At 52.6% G+C, this 21813-nt stretch overlaps 6 protein-coding genes across 6 annotated transcripts; 2 read left to right on the top strand and 4 right to left on the bottom strand.

The window, feature by feature from the left end:
- Positions 1-2826: 2826 nt before the first annotated feature.
- SMAC4_05803 (uncharacterized protein) lies at positions 2827-7734 on the bottom strand. Its single transcript, XM_003346218.2, has 4 exons — positions 4397-7734; positions 4286-4342; positions 4017-4229; positions 2827-3949 (listed from the first exon to the last, which is right to left on the bottom strand). Exons 1-4 carry the CDS (start codon positions 7360-7362, stop codon positions 3829-3831), a joined length of 3357 nt encoding a protein of 1118 aa, XP_003346266.1. The 5' UTR covers positions 7363-7734; the 3' UTR covers positions 2827-3828.
- Positions 7735-7953: 219 nt separating this feature from the next.
- On the top strand, positions 7954-10477 carry SMAC4_05804 (uncharacterized protein). Its single transcript, XM_003346219.2, has 4 exons — positions 7954-8905; positions 8973-9703; positions 9802-9902; positions 9966-10477. The coding sequence occupies exons 1-4, from the start codon at positions 8693-8695 to the stop codon at positions 10421-10423; spliced, it is 1503 nt and encodes a 500-aa protein (XP_003346267.1). The 5' UTR covers positions 7954-8692; the 3' UTR covers positions 10424-10477.
- A 41-nt stretch (positions 10478-10518) lies between these two features.
- On the bottom strand, positions 10519-12473 carry SMAC4_05805 (uncharacterized protein). The gene is made up of 2 exons (XM_003346220.2): positions 12276-12473; positions 10519-12194 (listed from the first exon to the last, which is right to left on the bottom strand). Exons 1-2 carry the CDS (start codon positions 12331-12333, stop codon positions 10855-10857), a joined length of 1398 nt encoding a protein of 465 aa, XP_003346268.1. The 5' UTR covers positions 12334-12473; the 3' UTR covers positions 10519-10854.
- Positions 12474-12652: 179 nt separating this feature from the next.
- SMAC4_05806 (uncharacterized protein) lies at positions 12653-13911 on the bottom strand (the record flags this gene model as incomplete). The annotated part of the gene is made up of 2 exons (XM_003346221.2): positions 12653-13168; positions 13234-13911. The coding sequence occupies 2 exons, from the start codon at positions 13909-13911 to the stop codon at positions 13118-13120; spliced, it is 729 nt and encodes a 242-aa protein (XP_003346269.2). The 3' UTR covers positions 12653-13117.
- A 550-nt stretch (positions 13912-14461) lies between these two features.
- Positions 14462-19998, bottom strand: SMAC4_05807 (uncharacterized protein; the record flags this gene model as incomplete). Its single annotated transcript, XM_066090347.1, has 3 exons — positions 19207-19998; positions 18715-19150; positions 14462-18654 (listed from the first exon to the last, which is right to left on the bottom strand). The coding sequence occupies exons 1-3, from the start codon at positions 19582-19584 to the stop codon at positions 14462-14464; spliced, it is 5007 nt and encodes a 1668-aa protein (XP_065945583.1). The 5' UTR covers positions 19585-19998.
- Positions 19999-20042: 44 nt separating this feature from the next.
- SMAC4_05808 (uncharacterized protein) lies at positions 20043-21793 on the top strand. Its single transcript, XM_003346223.2, has one exon. It carries the CDS (start codon positions 20360-20362, stop codon positions 21575-21577), a length of 1218 nt encoding a protein of 405 aa, XP_003346271.2. The 5' UTR covers positions 20043-20359; the 3' UTR covers positions 21578-21793.
- The last annotated feature ends 20 nt before the right edge of the window (positions 21794-21813 follow it).

Below are 21813 nucleotides of genomic sequence, written 5' to 3'. Positions count from 1 at the left end.
AAAAATTCCACTACGAAGCAACGCCGAGCCAGTATTCTAAGCGAGCTGTTGATCGATCTTGCACTCTCGGAACCGGGACCGTGTCATTGTGCAACGATGCAAGGAGACCACAACGGTTCACGATGTGACGCATGCACATCGCTGCACATCTCTGCACCGGACCCCCTCGCAAGCTCGCACAGGTCGAAACGAAACACACCATCTTACTCCTCTGATTGGCCCGTTGCCGTGGGTTGGAATTAGCCCACTGTCGGGCTGCAAGCGCCCAAGTGGGCTAAAAGCTCTCATTGGGCAAGCCAAGAGTTAGCCCACTATCAAATCTGACTAGGCCCCGCCAAGAATGATCTATTTTTAGCTATTTCTTTAGCACATCTTGTGCATCACATCGACGACGACGGCTGCCGCACGGGCTGTATCAATCTTCGATACACTGGCTGTCAGCATCCTTCTTTTCCTCACTCCGCAGTGTCACGATGGTCCAACAATCAATCAAACCATCCACCCACTACCCCAAAGAAGTTGATTATTTCTTCGCTTATTGCCTGATACACCCTCTTCTTGTTCCGATACCCGGCATTGGCGTTGGATACGCTGCATTCGAGTTTACCTTCCACATTCGCTCCCACCAAGATTATCTCTCTCCAACTAATTTCGAGGATTTCAGTCTTTCCTTCTGCAGGAACGAGGAACATAATGTTACCTTTTCTCCAAATCATCGTCGTCTTCACCCATTAGCATACCCAGTCCAAGCATGCTATCCAATAAAACGATGGCTAATTCGGGATTTAATGATCCCAGTTCTGCGCATCAGCGTTCCATTTCGTTGATCTACAGCGTCAGTTGGACGTTCATCCCGTCCACACAAGACAATTCTGCGGCTCTGTCAACCTATTCTAGCTTCTGCTTTCAACGGAACGGCGGCTATGCAAGGTACACGATCTCATTTTCTTGGGAAAGAAAGGAGTCGGATATGCGCCGCGCCAAAGTTAGAATCATTGACGCGGAATGACTTCGACGACACTCGAACATTCTAACTGCTGTACTACGCCCATACCCCTAGCTCCGGCATGATTTTCTTCCAGCTCTCCGGAATCAACTGGAGTCTGGGTAGTGAGAGCAACTAGGAGTTCCCTATCCATACCACACAGATGATCACGAAGTCGGCGATCATCACCTTGGTGTTGCTTACGACCTTGTCGAGGTTGGACGGAACATCCCATTAAGATCTTATTCAGACAACCACTAGCACCAGCCCTGAGGTTTGTCTTCCCTTTAAAACTGAAACAGCCGCGCTGGAGAGTCTGGAAAGTCTGGACAATGACTTCATTGGCTACACCTACCTACCTACGTCAAGTGCTCCCTGAAAAAAGCAACCGGGGACAAGGGTAGCACATGGCAACCTGCAGTCAAGTTGCCCTCCACACACCATGCAAGTGGTTGCTGGCCATTGGGTCATTCTTGCTATACGTCCCTCTCTGTCTCTGTGTGTGTGTCTCTGTTGATACAATGATACTTCATCAGGTGCCTCCATCTCCTTAATACTGAAAGTAGTATGTGCCTGGTAATGAAGTATGGAAGCGAAGGAGCCGCTTATGTCATACATGTTCTACAACGAGATACCTCTGTACGCATATCCACAAATACCAAGGTGACAACCGTGCTACCTATTTGAGAAGCTGCAGTACCGGCGTTGGAAAGCTTGTCACTAAGCTACTGGGATTTCATGTTCAACTTGGATCCGCGGATGGTTACTCATCTTTACACCTTACCTACCCAACTCTCGCCTCTTCTGAGGTGAGTGGGTGCCTCACATAGTTGTTGGCTAATGAGCTACATGAAAAAGAAGGATGACAGGTCCACATAAAAGTGAACTTGGTCGAAGCGAAAGAAGATCAGTGAAACAGACATGGAGGTTTCCTCTACAACCCACCGCCGCCGCTCTGTGCCACTGCCCAAACCTCAAGCCCTCAAGCCTCCTGCAATCCCTCTACCTTGGTGTGTGGTGTGGCAGCTTATTGTCATACCTCATTCATGGCCAAACCCGTTTCACTGAATGGTCAGATTAGACGCGGCGTGCGGCTCAAACTATGGCTGTGGCTTTCCTTTCGGCCTTCCACCCTTCCGTCCGTTGAGGTTGAGGTTCGGCAGGACAGGGCGCAGTCAAGCCATATACCTATCGGAAGAAACCGTACTGTATATCTCCAGACAGTCAATATTAATGGTAACCCACGCGGGTCTTTTTGCGCCTCAGATGTATCTCACTTGAAGTGTTCTACTGCGTAGTCTAAACAAGACAAGACAAGCCACCGGAAGAAAAGTTGCCGAGATCTACTGTTGTTGACTTCTTGCCGTACAGCCTCCCGACTTTTCCTTTGGGGATTTTGTACTGGCACTGACTGCTAAATGGGTTGCAAAGCACAAACCAGAGGTACCTCTTAAGCTTCCATTGATGAGATTTTACCCAACTGATCATATACTTATCTAAGAAGTATATCTGATTCAGGGGAGCTTTCGTGGTAGCTCTGGAAAATTGTGGCTCGGTGACTCTAACTGACTCCGTGGCTTATTCAGTTCTATTTAGCCAGCGCTCTCACCCACCCCACGATTTGTGTAACCGTAACCATCCAGCTTGTACACTACCTGCTGCTACGGTACCTACCTCTGCTTGTATGAACGTCACTGGGTGCCCTAGTCTATAGGTATGATGTGGCATTGACCGTAGAAACAACAATTAGTCGGTACAAAACCCATGAAATGCCGTTCTGTCAATGGTTGGTTGGTTGGTTGTTCAAAGTTGTGGGCAAAATGTTTTTGTCTAGGAGTTTCATGGGTTTTTCGATATGTTTCGAAATCTAATCCCTGACGTCAACAATCATTACGAAAGAGACTCCACGAGCAGGCACAGTAGAGGTAGGTAGCCTTGGAATGATACATCCCCGAGCAACAGACAAGTGCAAGCGTAAACCGATAAGCACCGATAGGAATTACAACCGTCACAACGAGAATGGTGCCATGAACTTGAATATGCCTTTGAAGCGCTTCGTCTAGTAGACCTACTTCCTCAGCTAAGGCGTCGCCATTCCGTTTATATAAACAAAGGCCATGAACGGAAAGAAAAAGAAGCCCACTTGAGTATGCCTGACCTGATGCCGTGAAATATCCATGAACCTTTCTTCAATTAGTTTTAGAATGGTACGATGCTGCCCTTTCAGCACTGTTTCTTTTCATGCATGCCCCCGTACCTTTTTTCATCGCGAACCTTCTTTCCTTCCTGCTTGCGCCCTCAGACACAAACCAGCTTATATCTCTGCTTGAGAATCATGTTTATCGGGCAACATGCATGGCCCTGTAAACAATGATAGTACCCTCGACTAACTGACTATTCTCAGTCCGTGATTACCGCCTCCTCCTAGTTCTGCTTTGAAGGGGGGACTGAATCTAAACAGAATCCCCAGACCAAACCATGAAGCAAATATAATGGCGCTTGAAACGGTCAAAAAGGGACAAGAAGAATGATGCTGATATGATGTTAAATGTAAGATGTGATGCGTCGTGATTTTGCCGACCACAAAACGCCAAGCGCAAAAAAAAAAAAAAGCAAAAGCGCCTCTGCCATTGTCCATTGTTATACAGAGCGGTGCGCTAACCATGTCAGGCAATATACTGCCTATTTACCACCTCGCCGTATGCCTCGTCATGGATGGTACGAAAGTTATATGGAAAACAACTCGCAGGGAAGGAGGTAACCATAACTTGCGTCTTCTTCAGCTAGCTCCAGCTCCAGTTCCAGCCCCAGAACCGAGCGATGAAAACACCCCTACAACCCTACTAGCTAGGACCCATGAAACTAGCAGCGACCGGGGCGTTCGGGTTGGGTGAACCGACGCCAGAGGCGCCATCGTCCTGGTTCTGGTCCTTAGTCATCGAGCCATTGAGCAATGGGCAGAGCCTAGAGGGTCGGGAGGTTAGAAGACTGAAAATCAATGGGAAAAGACGTGCGGACGCGGACAACTTACTTCTTGTTCGTCTTGATGTGACCCTTGGCTCCACAATTTGCGCATCTGCGAGTGGTTCCGGTGGCCTTCTCGATTGAGGGCTCTAACGACCCGTCGTCGTTATCGAGGGGTAGAGTTCCTCCACTCTTGAGCCGCTGTTGCAGTTGTTTCTGCCTCTCACGCTTCATTGTTCTCATCTTGTTCTTCATAAGACGGTCATGTTCCTTGTCGAGCCTAGAAGAATGTGTCAGTGTGCGGCGTTTCAAGTAGGGTAGGTGAGGATGACGTACAGTTCAAGAATAACAGCGTCTCGTTCTTGATCTCCGGTAAGCTTGACATTGTAGATACTGCGAATCAAGTCAGTCACTAGTTTCTCTTCGAATGTTGAGGGGGGTACTTACTCAATCTCGGACTTTTGCTCTTGGCGACGCCTCTTGACGTACTGAGCAATGACAGCAGGATCCCTTACTACCTCCGTCACAGTCCGCGTTTGACCGCTTTCATCCCTCACCTCCCTCGTAATCATGAGCTTCTTCTTTTGGTTAAGAGCACTGGTAGCGCTCTGGCTGATCTGACTGAAACCGTCCTGGACCATAGGAGTTTGTGCAGCCTGGCTCCCTTGTACGTTGAAACGCTCGTCTTCATCCTCTTGTTCTTGCACATCTTCATCGTCATGTTCCTGGGAATCCAAAAGGCTCTCCCGCTGGCGGTTCCAAATATCGGTGAGAGCCTCCGTGTAGAGTGTGTCCTGGTTCTTGACATTGTACATGTGCCCACCATTCGCTTTGCGCTGTCTCTCGATGGCATCAGCTGATGTAGCCATTGGCCCTTGGAGCTGCTCAAGGTAACCGCCTTTCATGGACGTCCGTAAGAAACTAATGCCCAGTCCCTTGCCTGTTGGGTCGCCGGCACCATGAACTGCAAGCATAGCCTTGCCATGACTGGCATCAAGGAATGCCTTGGTAGTCTTCCAAGGCGCCATCTTGTTTGCAAGGGCATCTGGAGAGAGCTCATCGTCCACATCAACAATGTCATCGTCTTTGAGGGAATCGGTAGTATCGTATCCGCCCTTCTCGATCTCGTGGATGCCTACTTGCATCGCGTCCAACAAACAGACCTCTTCGGGCCTAACGAGAGATCGAATTGCCGGTTCGGTCATTAGCTCTTCGCCTTCAGGCAGCGCCCAATCTTTTGTTTCCTTTCTGAAGCGCAGGAACTCCTTCAACTTTTGACGATTCTGAGACTCATTGGACTCAGCTACGTGCTTGGTAATATCATGGAGGGTAACATGCTCGCTCTTGCGAAGCAAGCGATACGAGACCATTTTGAGACGATTCTTGGCGATGTTAGTGACACGTCGAGAATGGGGCCCTGGGACCTCCATGGAAGGCAGCGTTTGGCCGACAACGTAAAGATGATCGATATTTCTGATGTACCAAGTTGAGCCCTTTTGGCCGGTACTGCTACGGCCAATCAGAAAGTCTGTATTCCTGGGGTTATGCTTGAAAATAGGGGCGCGGAACATGTGGTTGTGAAGCGTAGGCACGACCTCGCCAGGGTGGACGTGGCCGAAGATGGCGAAGGGTGAACGATCTTCTGGCATCAATATACATGTTTCGCCAAGTTCACGCTTCTCAGGTCTGTTATCAGCGCCTTTGGCTCGACGGAAGTAATTGATAATCTTCTGTCCCATGCCAAAGTTGGAGAGGACGGTGGGAATTTCCTCGCAGTACTCGAAAAGGATAGCAGTTGAGTTGTCGTTGAGGGAGAGATCATGAGTGCTCTTGAATATCTCGCTGACGCGTTTACCCTTGAGAGTCTTACGCTTGATAATGGCAGGCTTGTCAAACCTGATGTGACCATGGAGATCCCTCTTGGGGTGGAGCTGAGGCCGGTGATAACTATGAGGGTCACTTGCCGCGAGCTTAACGCGGTAGTAAGGCCAAGATAGTCTCTGTGCAGGCAAACTGTGCTCGACAGGAATAGTAGCCAGGGTTGCCCGGACCCTGTTTTGGCTGTTCTCCTTCAACGCGTCATAGGCAGCGTCAGAGGAGAAGTTGAATCGTTGCGCAAGATCCCGCCCAGCTTTCCCGTTCGCCAAGCGGACCGTCTTATGCTGGGTCTTTCGCCGCTTAGATGACCGTTCAGATTCAACGTCGTCTATCAGCAAGTAGGGGTCGTTCATGTCAAGGATGACACGCTTGCCCAGCTTCGAAGTAACTTGCTCGAACTCGTCCAGGTTCGGCGCCGTAAAGTGAGCAATAGGAGGAAGACCTTTCGGAATCTCGATCTTTCTTCGCTTTGGAGCAGGCTCATCAAGGAACATGGCATCCCAGTCCGCCTCTTCATCAGGCTCATCCTTAATGAGCATGTTGTCAGGTTTCGGCTGCGGTCCCGGTTCTATGGCGGCCGCAAAACTGTCGCCCAAGACGATCATCTGCTCCCAGTCCTGACATATCGTAGCTATGTCCTGAAGGGTGTATCCACCTATCCTCTCCGAATCCGTTTCGTCGTCCAAGCTGAATACTTCCAGATCGGTTTGTTCCAAAGGCTCCGGCTCTTCGAGGCAGAACAGACCTCGCGCCTCCGCTTCCTTGATCCTTTGCCAAACCGAGCCAGTGGCAGGGCCAGGAATCCGGAACTGCTTCTCCTGATCTGCATCCAACTCCAGGCTGAGTTTTGATGGTATCAAAGGCTTGGGGGCCCTGGGGGGCTTCTTCGAGATCCATGTGGCATTCTTGGGCTTTAATATTTCATTCCAATGCAGGATGGCGTTTTCCTCAAAACCGGGGAAGAGTTGCTTAACGGCGTCGATGAGGGTTTCCGCTGGCGGGGGGATGTCGGGATCTTGGTTTGTCGCATCTGGCTCCTCGTCATTGTCAAAGTTGAGGTTTCGGAGGTCTTCAAGGGACTCCCCGGCGGCATCATCCGGACGTTTTTTGGCATCGACATCGACATCGCCATCGGCGTCGAGCGGCGGTGGAGAGGATCGGAGACCATCGTGAGCCGTGTCCATGGGCGATGAGGGGTCGCCGCCAAAGAGGTCGTCGTCATCATTAGTGCCAGCGTCGTCGATGAGGCTCGGCAGCTCGCCACTTGTCCCGGAAGTGCTCGGTTCGTCGTTGGGTAAGTCGTCGTCGTCGCTCAAGTCGATATCCTCAAAGTCGATGGCATCATCTGCCTTGCCTCGTTGATCGATCTCGCCTCCCGACTGGAGGTTCCCCAGCATCTCCGTCAGGCCATCGTTGCCACCCGGGCCGAAGCTGTTGTTGATCTGGCGAATGGCCTCCTCATCGCGGGCTTCCTGTTCCTTCCATCCTTCCTCATTGAGGGCGTTGAAATCAAAGTCGTCGTTGTCTGCGGGCATCTTGCCGGGCGGAGAGGCAAAGCCGCCTCGGGGCTGTGTGTCGTCGTCTGTCGCGCAGTCGTCCGCCCCTCTCTCACTTGCTCCCTCCAACGGTTGCGCGGCCGGTTAAGCTGTCAGATCATGATACTGGAGCGGAGAAGTCGTCGAGAATGCCCGCGGCGGGGGAGCAAACTGGGCCAGGCGCGTTCTTCGATGGTGGGCTGTTGGCAACGCCGCGTGCAAAGTGGTTGTCGTGGTTGTGGTAGAGTCGGATTGACCGTCGGGTGAGTCGAGGTTGACTGTTGACGTTGACGTTGCAGCGGTGGTTGCGGAAGTAGTGAAAGTGTCGAACCTCCCACAAGCATGGAAGCCACTGTCACTGCGCGGAGAGCAAGCGAAGTGTCGAATGCTTGAATGCGAACAATCGGCCTGTCGGGGCCACTGCGCGGTAGGTGGCACGCGCTGTCGGCTAAGTGGGTCTGTTGACCGGGGTCCGGCTGGGACAGCCTGGCGAGTTGGCCCTCAGTGACTGGGGGGCGCTAGGTGCAGTAAATGGTATGTGCACCAGTAACTGGCCAACTGTAATAGCACTTCAGGTTTCAAGCTTCGATGCGGAATCTGGAAGGAACAACACCTCCAACTCTGCTTGACTGCATGTTAGATTGAACATACATTGAATGTATATGGAAGCTCCCCGCCCCGTTTATAAATGAGCTTCAAGGCAGGCACAGAAGGAATGGGGTCAGCTTGCTATTGCAGCAGACAACCGAGAGGGACATCAAGCAACAATCTCTTGCAAAACGGAGGAAATATACGAATGACGAGCAGGTCTCGGGGTTCAAATGGTCACGGCATCACTCGGAGGGGCAGCACACGCTTGAACTGATCCGGGTGCGAGGATGTAATTCCCTATCTCATCGATTTTAACCTATCTTCAGCGGCTACTATACTCGTACGCCTAGATTATTGCTTCATTCGTTCGGGACTGAGATCTTGGATTTTCCTCTGCGAACTAGCGGTGCCGGCATCGTGTAAAGCTGAGCCCAGCAGCCATGGTGGCCTTAATGTTGGTTTTTGGGAAGGTGTGTTAAACCCACAGCCAAACTCTTGGCTGGCCATGTTGAGAAGTCATTACTGTCCAAAATGGCAACCAAAGCTCCTTTACATTCAATGACTGAATTGCATGGATGAATGTAACGAATCAACAAATATTGTGGGCCACGGAGTCCTACATCAACTTCATCCGGCTATATATAATCGTGATCTACCTACATCATTGCCTTTTCACAACCTACCACAGCCTTACACCCAGTAACACTACGTAGGTGAAGATACCAACACTTATCTCATCATGGCAGAAACCATCAAGGCAGAACCCGTCATGGACCAGTTGAAGCAAAAGCAAGAAGCTCTAAGGGCGAGGTTTGTCGGCAAGCAGCTGTCCGAGGTCCCTACGCCCAGCGTCATCCTTGACCTTAGACAGGTCGCGGTGAACTGTGCGCGCATGCTGGAAGCAGCCGACAACCTCGGCTTGCAATGGCGAGCTCATATCAAGACTCACAAGGTAAAACAAGTCCTCAACCTTCACACGAAGAAGGTGAAGATGGCTAACAATAACGAACGAGACATAGACCACTGAGCTCACCCGCCTCCAAGTCGGCGACGACCTTGACACTCCCGTCCTCCTGATCGTCTCCACCATCATCGAGGCCGAGAACATCACACCCCTTCTCAAGGAATACAAATCAAAAGACCGCGCCGTCAACGTCCTCTTCTCCTTCCCGCTATTCGCCTCCGCTGTTTCCCGTCTCGCCGCCGTCTCTTCTCAGCTCGGGCCTGATGGCTTGTCGGTTATGATCGATCACGTCGATCAGCTCCCCTATGTCAAGGCCATTCACGAGCTCTCAGGTCACGCTCCTCGCGTCTTCATCAAGATCGATGTCAACAGCGGCCGAGCCGGCGTCAAGACCGATTCTCCCGAGTATCCAGCCTTAATCGACGCTCTGCTGGCTGCCGAGCAGGAAGGATGGCTGGTGCTCCATGGCGTGTACACCCATGCGGGCCAGAGCTACGGGGCTCGCAGGCTAGGGGATGCCATGCGTGCTCTGTCCGATGAGTTCCTTCACGCCCATACTGCTGCCACGAAAATTCGTGAGAAGAGTCCGGACCATGCTCGTCTGGTGCTGTCGGCGGGTGCGACGCCTACGGCGACAACGATCCAAAGCCCGTTGTTTCTGGAGGAGTGGGATGTACCCACGGGATACCCGGGGGGGATCTTCAGGCCCTTTGAGGAGGTGCTTATGGAGAAATGGGCTGTTTGGCAGAATGATGGATATATTCTTGAGGTTCATGCTGGTGTTTAGTAAGTCTTTGTCCTCACCCCTCCCTGTCCGCTGGCCGGTTCCCTTCGTCCCCAACATGATGTGACCTTCTTTGCTGTCCTAACTCGAAATTTTACAGCCCAACCCTCGATCTTCAACAAGTCGCAACTCACGCACGGCACACTGGCCTTCTTTCCGAACAGGATATCGGCATCAGCGTAATCGCCGAAGTCGCCTCTGGTACGCAAAATCCTTCTCGTGATTTTCGCAAAATCGCAGTAAAACTAACATTCCTCAAAACAGTCTACCCGACCCGTGGCAAAGACGGCACTCCCGAAGCCCTTATCAACGCCGGTTCCCTGGCCCTCGGCCGCGAGCCCGTAAGTCTAGACACGAGTACCTACCCCGACAATACTAAGGCCAAGCCCTACACTGGCTGGGGCGCCTTGATGCCCTGGGGCGTTCTAGCAGGAACGGAACAAAAGGACAGTAGCGGTAAGATTCTCGGCGAAAAATTCCCTGATGACTTTAGGGGTTGGCAGGTCGGCAAGATTAGTCAGGAGCACGGCATCCTGACTTGGGTAGGGGACGAGGGGAAGAAGGCACCCGAACTCAAAGTAGGTGATAGGGTGAGGGTGTGGCCGAACCATGCTTGTATAATGGGCGCCGGTTTCGAGTATTATTTGATCGTGGACTCGAGATACCCGGAGCAATACGAGGATAAGGTTCTCGATGTTTGGTGTAGATGGAATGGGTGGTGATCACGAACGGGGTAGACATTATGAAAGGGTTCAGGAGTGAGGGATAAGAAAAGAAGCATCGCCACTCAACTTCAACATGCTTATTTTTGGTTCTAGCCTCACGCATACAATAGACAATACCGGCGATACAGGCTTTCGTTGGTATATGTAGCTGTCTTGTGCTAAAAGCAGTGAAACCCCGTTTCTTCAAAACGCCTCAGCGCCATATCGTGCGACCATAACATACACCTGCCTAATAATCAGCAACGTAAAACACCATGCCCATCTTTTATGACTACCACAATCCACCCCATCCCAGAATCCATAAACATGTGAACACTTGGGCATTACCCGTTATGGTCTTACTCGCCACCTGACGCTTTGTAGCCTCCCATCACTTCCAGAGCGCGGCGTGCGAGGGGTTCTTATTGGCGATCAACGAAGCCAAATCCCTATTTGCAACGCTTCTCGACAATACCGGCGCCGTTCTCGTCATACTCCTTCCGCGAAATCCACATCTGGTGGAAGGTTCCGAGACTAGCGAGAATACTTCCTCCAATCCAGGCGCCGAAGCGTCTCTCGGTCGTCAAGCCCGCCGCATGGATCTTGATCTTCACGCCGGGGTACATCTGCGCGAGTTCGTGATTGAGACGGTCGTTGAAACCGTTCAACAAACTTGTGCTACCCGTGACAACAACGTTGCCGAGAATGTTGGGGCGGAGATCAACATCGACACCCTCGAGGGCCGCCTTGATGAGAGCCGGGATCGTCTGAGCCTTAGTCACGCGTCCCTCCTCGTCAGTGCTGTTGTAGGCAGCCGTCTCGTCCCACATGCCCTCCGACACCTTGAAGCGCTGCTCACGCCACATCTGATTGCTACCGTCGGGCATTTCGAAGACACGGCCGGGTTGTGAACGGACAGCATCTTCGGTTCCGGGGGTTGTGAACCGCTGGGGGCCGCGCCACACCTCGACGACAGACTCCTTGAACTCGGTAAGAACACGCTCCTCCTCGTAAGCGCGGAAGGACGGGTGGATGTCGAAGTTGAACTTTCGCAGGTTGGCTTCGGCGGGGGCACCAGCCTCCACGGGCTTCTTGCTCTCAACCATGAACCGCGGCACAACGTCGACTCTGGGCTCGCTGCCGTCCCACATCTTGCGGATTTGGCCGCTCAGCCAGACACCGCCAACCGGAGACCGCTGAATCGATCGCTTGAGGACCATGCCGTCGTGGATGGCTGTGACACTCGTGTTGGCGCCGCCCATGTCTATTACCAAAGCCGTCGCCTTTCCGGCCGCAAACGCCGCGAGCACAGGTGTCTTGCTGAGCCAGAACGCGGGCACACCCCAGGTCTCCATGCTGATTTCGATGGCCTTCTCGCGTGCCTTGGGCGAGTTCCACGGCGCCTCGGTCATGAGAAGAGGGTTCTCCGCCAGCGGCTTCTCGAGCGCATCCATAGTATCTTCGTTGTCCTCCATGGCCACATCACCATCGTCGCTAATGTTGAGACCGTTTTTGCTGGGAGGTGTTGATCGCTCGGGCTGCAGACGCTTGACGAGAACGTGTTCCCACATCCTGGTGGCAGCATCCCAATCTTCGACGACGCTGTCGCGGTTCATGTAGTTGCGCACTTCGAAACCCGGTTTTGGCACAATATACTCATCGCCGAATACGTCGCGCCCGTTGATGTGGCCGTAGAAAGAAGGGAGAACTTGCTTGGGCATTTCCTCGCCAGCATAGCCGGCGCGGGTGTTGATGTAGCCCGGATCGAGGACAAGCGCGGATACCTCATCTACAGAAATGACCAGTTGTTAATTGGAATCATCCATGTTGGTGAAATGTCGCTGGTTAGAGGCGCATGGACTAAGCTTACCTCCGCCGTAGATGTCAGTCGGCTGGACCGACGACGAGAGAGGTTGTTGGTGGGACATGGTGGGCGCCCAAAGGTGTATAATCGAGTGTTACTGAGGGATATTATGACAAGGCAAGATGGATGTGAGCTGGTGTTTCAAGCCAAACAACGCTGCGCGTCTGGTAGTTTGGTCTTGTCGCGTTTTGTTGGAGTTCGATGAACCGAAAATCAATTGGAATTTGACGACGAAGCTCCAGAGACGAGGGGGCGCGCACGCGCAGTGGAAGAAGATGGCTCTCCTGCAGCTCTATAAAAAGTGGGCCGCGGTACGTACCTCTACGGTTAAAGAACACCAGGAATCAGAAATAGTGATCCAACGAGCTGGACAATAACTCTTGAATCATTGCATGAGGTTTAGAAAGCATGTAAACCGGTCTTGGTAAGCTAAACCCTCAAATGATGTCGTTGCCCCGTTATTGTTGCTTTAGAGGTCGTGATATTCAACACCAAACTGAACAACAACTTCCATGCGAACGATGTCCAACCGCCTCCATGCCGGAAGCTTCACCTAGAACAATGTGCCACCACCAAAAGAACAAATGGGTATCATATGTCGCATGATTAAGCAAAAAAAAGCAGCTGTACGATGGATAACAGGACAGACATCAGGCCTCCCATACCATCTCGGGACTTTCATAACCTGTCTTTAGCCCCATCGACCGACTCTTGAGCCATCCAACCCGTTCCCACCAGTATGCAACACATCCTCCTCCTCCTCACTCTCCGCCCCTTTCTCCCTCCCCTCGCCATACAAAACCTCACAAACTCCCGCCAGCGGCACATCCATCACCGCATCCGTCCCCTCATTCCACACCTCCCTCCAATTTAGTCCTCCCCCCGGCAACAATACCTCCCTATCCGTCGACCCATGCCTCCCATGTCCATGTCCATAATGTCCATGCTGTCTCCGTTGTTCCACCTTCTTATCATGCCTGATGATATGTCCCCTCGAATCCACCACCGCCATCATCGCCGCCTCATCCACAATCGTCTCGATGCTTCCCAGCGGCAGCGTCAAGTACTCGGTATTATACGCCGCCAGCGCGACATAGATATACACCAGCGTCATTGTCAAGAAACTCGGGATGGCCAGCGACCACCACCGGTTGGGGTAGTAATAGATCCCCAAGGCGTGCAGGAACGGCGAAGGCAGGTACGCCCACAGCAGGTAAATCAGAAACGACAGGCTGCTGAAGAGGTAAAGCACGAAACCGTAGTACTCGTACGTCGGCACGCGCGGGCTGGCGCGCGGGAGGGGCTCACCGCTGCCCTCGGGACCGCCGCCGCCGTTGGCTACCGTCTCGTCGTCTGAGGCGTCTGGGGTCGTGGGACGCGAGGGGCGCAGGAGGGATGTTAAAGAGGGGGAGGGCGGGAGAGGGGTCGGTGGCCGGCCGTAGAAGGGTGGGGCGAATGTGTGTTGCGAGACGGGTGGTGGAGGCGCGAGGTGCTCGTCGTCGTCTGAGACATCGTCCGAGATGTCATCCTCGTCGTCGTAAGAGTCTTCTCCGGATATCGAGCCATCGTCGTGGTGGTCTTCTTCAGAGGGGTGTGACAGAAGTGTCCCGTCCTCCTCTTCTTCTTCCGATGTTATGGGCATTGTCGCGACATTCGTCTTTATGAGTTTAGTTGGAGCAGAGGTTGTCCGACTTGTACCGTGAACTGGCGCAATGATAAGAGAAGATGTGATGTTGGATGTTGGATGTAGGTAGTCGTTAACCTGGAATTCTGGTGTTGTAGAAGTTGCAAGTGTCATGAACGCCCCGATAGTCGGCAGTTGCCCCTTACACTTGATAGCGGAAGCTACCTCTATAGGGATAAGTGCGCTGCACTACAGCGGGTGTAGCCCAAAGTTTTGCAGGGGAAACGGCGACCCATAGTAGTTGCCAGGCCAACCCCGTCTTTGTTTACGTAGAACAAACAGCTGTGAGGTGTTCAAATGACTTCCAGGTACCTAGACACTGCAAACTGACCTTGTTGCATCTCGACGAAGCATTAGACACCTAAGAATGGAATATCGGCTCTGATCACAGCTAGTTTCAAAACCTTCGATCATCTGCTGGTGCCCCTTAATTTTCAAATACTGTAACGCTTCTGCATACAAAAATTGCAATTCCTTTTTAGACAATTCATAAATCCCTATCCCAGTCCTATCTGTCAATAGGGCACCTATACTGCCTCTTCACCCCCAACCCACCACCATTAGCAGGCGCACCCCCATTCTTCATCTGAAGAGCATCCAAACACGCTTGATGGTAAACGTGCCTACAAGCAAGCACAACAAGAGGGCTAAGCTTCTGTTCCCGCTTCCCCGCCATCGGTCCTTGCATGCCTTCTTGTCCAGAAGTATTTGCCTGTTGGTTTTCGTCGTGCTGGCCAAGTCGGGGGCTGCTCACATCCTTCCCCTTGCCTTTCCCCTTTCCATGTCCATGCCCATTCCCATTCCCACAATACTCTTCCCCACCAGTTGGACCGTCCGTCCCTTCAGCAGCAGCGTGACCCGACGCATTATTCCCTCCACCCATTGTGATCTGTTTCCGCGCCTGCCTCTGACTCTCCTCAACCGCCTGCCTTTCTTCCCACGCCTCGTAGACATTCCCCGCTACGCCAGGCCCCCATACCCTTCGACCGCATGCTTCACAAGTAGACCCTTTGGGACGCCACCCTCGCTGGCGAAGTTGGACGGCTTGATTTACGCTCACAAAGAGACTGCGTTCCAGAAGCCGGTTGGAGAGACCCAAGATAGACTCCTCGTATGCGTATGCGGCGAAGATGCTGGAGAGAACTGAACGGAGGTCTGCGAGGTTGGGTGACGATGCCGCGGCCCGGGTGAGGAATGCGCGCAGGATGCGGAGGAAAGAGAGATTGGTGTTTATGTTCACTGTAGGTGGAGGTTGTGCATCACCACCGACTTTTGTGTTTGTAGATCGGGAGGTACGGGTTGAGGTGGATAAGAGGAGGGTTGTGAACGTATTTTGTACGAGTGATCGGACCATGGTGACGAGCTTCTCTGTGTCTAATGCCGCAACGACGGATTCACCGTTGTGGTGGGATCCTCTGCCATTCGTAAGCTGTCCTTGTGTTGAATCTTCTGGTGGTGATGGTGACTGCAACGCTGCGGTAACTCGCTTGGTGATCTGTACGCAGCTCTCAATCAAGCTGAGCCAAAGCTGCTCGTCGGGTGAGAGATCGTCTTTGGAATGTGATCCGTGTCGTTGACGCGCATGACCACTCTCTTGGGTGGCTTTGGTTTGTTCTTGACATAGCCAAATACCCACCCGCGTGTAGTTTTGCAACGCGTGCATGAGTCCCTCGGCATTTTCTTGAGGGTTGAGGTCCGCTTGCGCCTGAGAGGCGGTTCCGGTCAATAGGCCATGTAAGGCTGACTCAAGAGTCTCCAAGTGTCTTGTCAGTCGCTCCATGGCCTCCTTCACTTGCCCTTCTTTCGCCATCAATATGACGGCAGCGTCAATCACACCCGTTTCTTCCATCGTAGGCAGTAACTTCTCCAGCCTCAGGTTCGTAGCTTGGACCTTGTTCACGTACTCTGGTACATGTGATGGTTCAAAGCGGCACATGAGCTGCAAATACTGCTCCACCAGATCCTGCTGAGGTGGATGAAAGTTCACCACCTCTTTTCTGGGCTCCAATATCGTCTTCAGATAAGTATATTGAAGGTGCGACTGCTCTGAAACGGAACCAAGGATATGGTTGTGCAACTCTGGAGCATAAGTCTCAATTGCTTGCGCCGCTCTGGCAGAGCCAATCTCAACTAGTTTACCAGCGTAGTCCTTGATGACTTGGTGCACATCCTGTACCTGACGGCGAGTAAGACCTGAGTGTGGTCGAAGGCAGAGCTCGATGCAATCAAAGATCGCATCGCGCTCGTTCGGATCCTCGAAGTAGGTCAAAGTCAGTTTCCCATACTGTTTGTCTGCTTTGTATATACGCTTCAGTATCCGATAGAATCCAGCCTCCTTGAACCGAGGAATCAAGTCGGGCAGATCTGGGGGATGATAAACTGAAAGTAGATATTCGGCGCTGAGTTGGGCGTCCTCGGCAAGGTCATCCCCTGGATATTGACATAGTCCAGTGAGGACCTTGGTAAGTGTCGATCCTGTGAAGAGAAGGTATTGCGGATATTTGGGAAGGTTTCTGGCGACAAACATATCGAGATAGATAGTGTCCTCCTTGGCAAAGTCTGCCGGATTCATTATCTCCATTAAGATGGAGGTAATGTACTGCCTGTCTACCGTAAGTCCAAATATCTCTTCCTCTGGAAGATCACGACTTGGGCCACCGGCCAGCTGCTTTTCGGGTGAATCGTTCAAGAAGGAGTCTTCAAATGCCTCGTTGAGCACACTCAGGAAGCTGGGTGCATCAAAGTTGAGGATCATCCTCAAGTAGGGGAAAGATGGCTCTTGAGACTGTGCTGGTCGCGTAAGCAGCCTCTTACTGCTGCCCTTAGGCCAGGAGATACTTTTGCCCGAAAAGAGAAACCAATAAATCTCTGCCTTGGCCTTTTGAGCTATAGCATCGGGAATCTTCTCTCCCATGGGATAGGTCTTTCCGGTAAGGATGAACGACAGATATGGAAAGATCTTCAGTGCGTTTGTCTCTCTGATCTCGTTCTCCAACACGCTTGCCGTTCCATCCGCATCCCCATTCTGCATCAACGGTACCAACAAGGCCAGCAAGTCGATGAATGGGGTCAGATAATCGTTTAGGGCCTGGTTCCACACGTATATCAACGCGTCATACAGGCTGTGCTTTTTGCAGAGCATCGTTACTTGATCAAGATCTAGGGTTGAAGTGTCCATGTGGCAAATGATGTCTTCGAGCCTGGTTTCGAGTCCGTTGCTGACGAAGTGAGTAACCAAGGCTTTGACAACAGCGGGCGGGATGGCTGTGATCAATCCATCGATGATATATGGCTCGAGGGTTTCAAGGAAGATGCCTTCCAGACCAGCATCTTCATACCATTCGTACATCTCATCGAAAAGAAAGTCGGTCTTTCCGGTATTATGAGAAGCTATGAAGCAGGTCTCTGCTAGTTCCCGAAGGTGTTGATCGTCTCCCGGTTCTCGGCGTTTTGTTCTCTGCCCAAATGCGTATTTGAGAGATGCGCTCATGATTTCCATGAGTTTATCAATAACCATGGATTGTCTTAGAGCCGTATCCTCCGGTAAACCAATAGTCAACTTGTTGGCATCCCCTGTGTAGTAAGATGTCGCAAGTCGAATGGCACCGACATAATCACCGCTTTCCATCAATGCGAACAGCCGATCCGCCCAGTTGGATAAGGCGCCTAAAGAGACCTCGTTGAATCCAAGCAGAAAGAGCCGGCCTTTGTAAGCCTTGAAGCTCATGTAGAAGGCATCAGCAACAACGCCATGCATGGTGGGATCTTCATCGTCAAGCTGCTCTACTAGAGTGTGAAGTTGCTTGGAGAAGATATCCACATGGTAGATGTGCTTGTGTATAAGGTCGAATGCTTCGGTCATGCGCATGGTTCGATCCTCCAGCACAATGAGCCTTTGAGTGATGGTGAGAACTGTCAACACAGACCGGCTCAACCACTGTACAGCAACGATCGGCTCTTCACACTTCCACCGGTTTCGGGGTCTGAATCTGAGGGTTGGCGGTTTATCCTTGTTTTCTGCTGGCTCCTCCTCTACCTCAAGGACCGTAAGAACGTTTGACCAACAGTAGACGAGCTTGACCTTGGAAACGTTGTTACCAGTAACGGGATCTGGCACCTTCAATCTTACTGCGGGAAACCAAGCGAGACATCCTGTCATGGCACTGTGTGCGGTCACTTCCTTTGGACGCGCAGACTTATGTTGTGTTTGAGCGACAGGCGTAGTAGAGACGATGACTAGCAAGTATGGGGTGAGCATGGCTGTCAGCCCCATAGAGTCCGTGGCCATCTCAACATTTCCCAGAGGCAGAGACTGAAAGGCAAGCACAGTACTGGGCTTGAGTGTCTTCCCAACAGGCACTGGAGCGTCTGGGTACCGGCCGAGAATTCGCGTAGTCTTGACAGTCCTGCCAAATGATCCAGTACCCCGGGTAGCAAGGTGAGAGAAGGCCATCCCTCGGTCATCAGCAGACACTAGGGCTGTATGTCGGGTCCCCAGAAAGCCCAGATGCGTTATCTTGGTGTCAGGGACATGTCCGTCAGTTGATCTCTGCTGAAGCTGGGGTAGGTGTGGAATACTGAGAAACGGTCGTGAAGGACGAGTGGTATCCCATGTAAAGATATTTCCATTGGCATGTCCGCCTGCGATTGTCGTGTGGTCCGCCGAAATTGCGAGAGATGTCACGGCCCCTGATTCAACAGCTGTGTAACTGGTCAATAACAGCAACAAACAAGGTGCGGAGATAGAGAGAAAAGACAAACCTTTTGTTCCCGGCCCAATTATCATCTTCAGATTCTGATTAAAGTCGAACACTAGGATAACTCCTTTTGACGTTCCCAGCACGATCGAGGCAGAAACGGCTAGGCACGTGGGAGAGCCAAAGTTCCTCCTCCCCGATTCGGAGAATGCTAGCCCATCCAATTTCACCAACTTTGTCCAGCGCACAACTTCCCAAGGAGGAGAGCTTGTTTCGGTTTCACTGGAGTCGAGTAGCAAGTTGCTCGTTACGGACAGGGTCCTGCTATGGCCCGCAAGAAACGCTGGAGAAGACGGCCGTGGTGAGAGTGTACCAGGGGAGCCAAAGGAGGAGAACCTCCGATCAAACGGCCGGAAAGAGGGCGTCGGGCCTCTTAACCCGGGACGGAGTGCCAAAGAAGGGAGGATGTTGCTGCTACCCGGCGACGAAACGACAGAGCCCTGTATATTTGCGCCATTAGTCAGAGACCTCCAGCACGAGAACAGACATCACTAACTTGTACGGAAGGAGAGTCTCCAGAGAGTGTAGGAAAGGACTCGAGAGGGCTCGTGGCTGAGCGCAGCACTCCATCTGTAGAACCATCTTCTGAGGTTGTCGCATCCCCTTGTTCGGCTTCGACCGGCTCGCGGTAACGGTTCGCTATGGCGCTCGGCGCAACCGGAGTGGGCGCAGGCATTGGGGATGCCGCTGGTGGCTGCTCTTCCACTTCCTCTCCATCTTGACCTGTTATGGTGGCCTGGTCGTCCTCCTTATTCTCTCGTGCAGTCTCGTCGCCGCTCAAGCTCTGGTTGTCGGTTGGACCTAGATCTAGTTCGTCGGCCATCATTTCGTCCACTGACCCCTCCTCATCCCGCCGCGGTATGTTCACGCTCATCGAGGATAGCCAGAGCAGCACATGTTTTCAGTACAGTCGGTGTATTTCGTCCAAAGGGTGTGCGACCTCTGCCCTCGTGGTGATCGTGTACGTAGTGTGTTCCGATGTCGTCCCAACTTGGTGGCGCTCCCGTAGTAGTTGTTGGTGGTAGCTCCCGTCTTCCGGCTTGTGTTCTTGGCGATGCAGTTGGATGATGATGGATCTAGCTACCTAGGCACCCAGGTAAGGAGCGACAACGGACTAAAGCGGGTTGTAATGTTGTAGAGTCGTCGTAATGATTTCCAGCTCAACGTTATGCAGACCAGAGTTCGTCAAGTTTCCGCGCATTCGTTTGTCGACGAGGCGGCTCCCAGGGCGCAAGACGGGATATCGAGCTTCAACAGTTGGAGCTCCAGAAGCGGGACGGGAGCAAGACGGGCAATTACGCACGCACTGCAAGGAAGTGGAAGCTTCAGCGCTATCAGGCCTGCCATGTGCCATCACCAACAGTGAGGTTGGGCAACAAACCCCGGCTACCCGGTCGTTCAGCATGTTATCGATAAGGCCTAATCCACCGCCCCACTGCCCGTTCAGGGACAGGCTTGCATCATAACCTCAGCCCCGAAGGTTGCAGACTGCAGAGAGTGCCTGTGACAATTTGAATCGTGTTTCCATCCTCGCCCTCCCATATCACCAACCACAGCAGCCCTTAGTTTTTACATTCTCAAGTTTGAACATTATCCCCAACTCGACTTAAGGGGATTCAGCTAAGCAACACAGATCAAGACCGAGAGCCATGGCATCCATAAGCCCCCAACTCCCTCCCCATCTTCAAAAGCGCAAACGCGACTCCAAAGATGAAGAGTCCGCTTCTCCCCCGACCAAGATCTCGCGACCAGACAACCAAGACGAAATTCCCCTCGACGACGACGACTCCGATGATGGCTTCGATCCTAGCGCACCCCAACCAAACCCCACACACTCTTCATCCAACATTGGCCCATATTTGCCACCGTCGCGACCATCAATAGGCCCTTCCCGACCCGATGAAGAGCGTGTCGCAAAGCCCACCACGCAGCCATCGATCGGCCCCTCTCTTCCACCACCACCACCCACAACAACGAACAACGATGAAATTCCCCTCGACGACTCAGATGGCGATGATATCGGCCCTGCCGCCGCGGCACCATCAATAGGTCCAACCATGCCGCCTCCAGCTCCCAAACGTATTTACGGCCCCGCCCCTCCACCCGCCGACCTCTCCGAACGTCCAACCACCGATCCCAATGCCGCCTCAGACTCCGACTCCGATTCAGACGACGGCTACGGCCCCGCCCTCCCCGGATCTCGACCAGGTGCTACCTCCTCGGCTCGTGGGCCCTTCTTCCCTTCCTTCGCCCAGCAACAAGCCGCGGAAGAATCACAAGCCCCCAAGCGCGACGACTGGATGATCGCGCCGCCCACCGACAGCGCCTACCGCGCCCCTGACCCGACGAAGCTCAAGTCTCGCAAGTTCGCTAGCGGCCGCTCTGCCGCTACAGAAAAATCCGGGGGAGTAAGTAGCATATGGACGGAGACGCCCGAAGAGAAAATCAAGCGGTTGGCGGCGGCGGTTCTTGGTCGGGAAGATCCATCCGCCTCGCACGCCACCGCATCTGCCTCTGCCTCGTCAAAGACTAGTAGTAGTAGTAGATCCAAGAACCTAGACGAAGCAAGAGTCCGTTCCTACACGGAACAAACCCGCGGAAGGAGTCTAGTGGAGGAGCACCAGGCTGCCATTGCGGCGGGGAAGAAGAAACTGACTTCGGAGAACTCAACTACGAAGCCCGGAAGGGGGGGTATTAAGTATGGGAAGCAGGATGGGGTGGATGATGAAGATGACCCGAGTAAGCGGGCATTTGATCGGGAGAAGGATATGGCGGTTGGAGGACGGATTAGCCATACGCAGAGGAAGGACCTGTTGAATCGGGCGGCGAATTTTGGGGATCGGTTTCAGTCGGGGAAGTTTCTATGAAGGATCTCGTACAGCGAGGGTTAATAGGCTGTTGATGTCCTCTCGGTGAATTCGAGCCTCATTTTGGATGGTGTGGCTCGCCTCTGGGTGGGTTTGAGAGAGAGACCTCTCGGTATGAGGCGTTGACGGTACATACATTATCATATATCGCGAAGAACAAAGTTGGAGCACGAAAGAAGGTAGAAATGTCTGATTCATCGCATGTTCATTCCCCTGAAGCCGCTAACTTTTGCTCA

This window comes from Sordaria macrospora, chromosome 1, assembly GCF_033870435.1.
Source record: "Sordaria macrospora chromosome 1, complete sequence".
Taxonomy (NCBI): Eukaryota; Fungi; Ascomycota; class Sordariomycetes; order Sordariales; family Sordariaceae; genus Sordaria; species Sordaria macrospora.
This window is presented reverse-complemented; position numbering and strand designations above follow the sequence as displayed.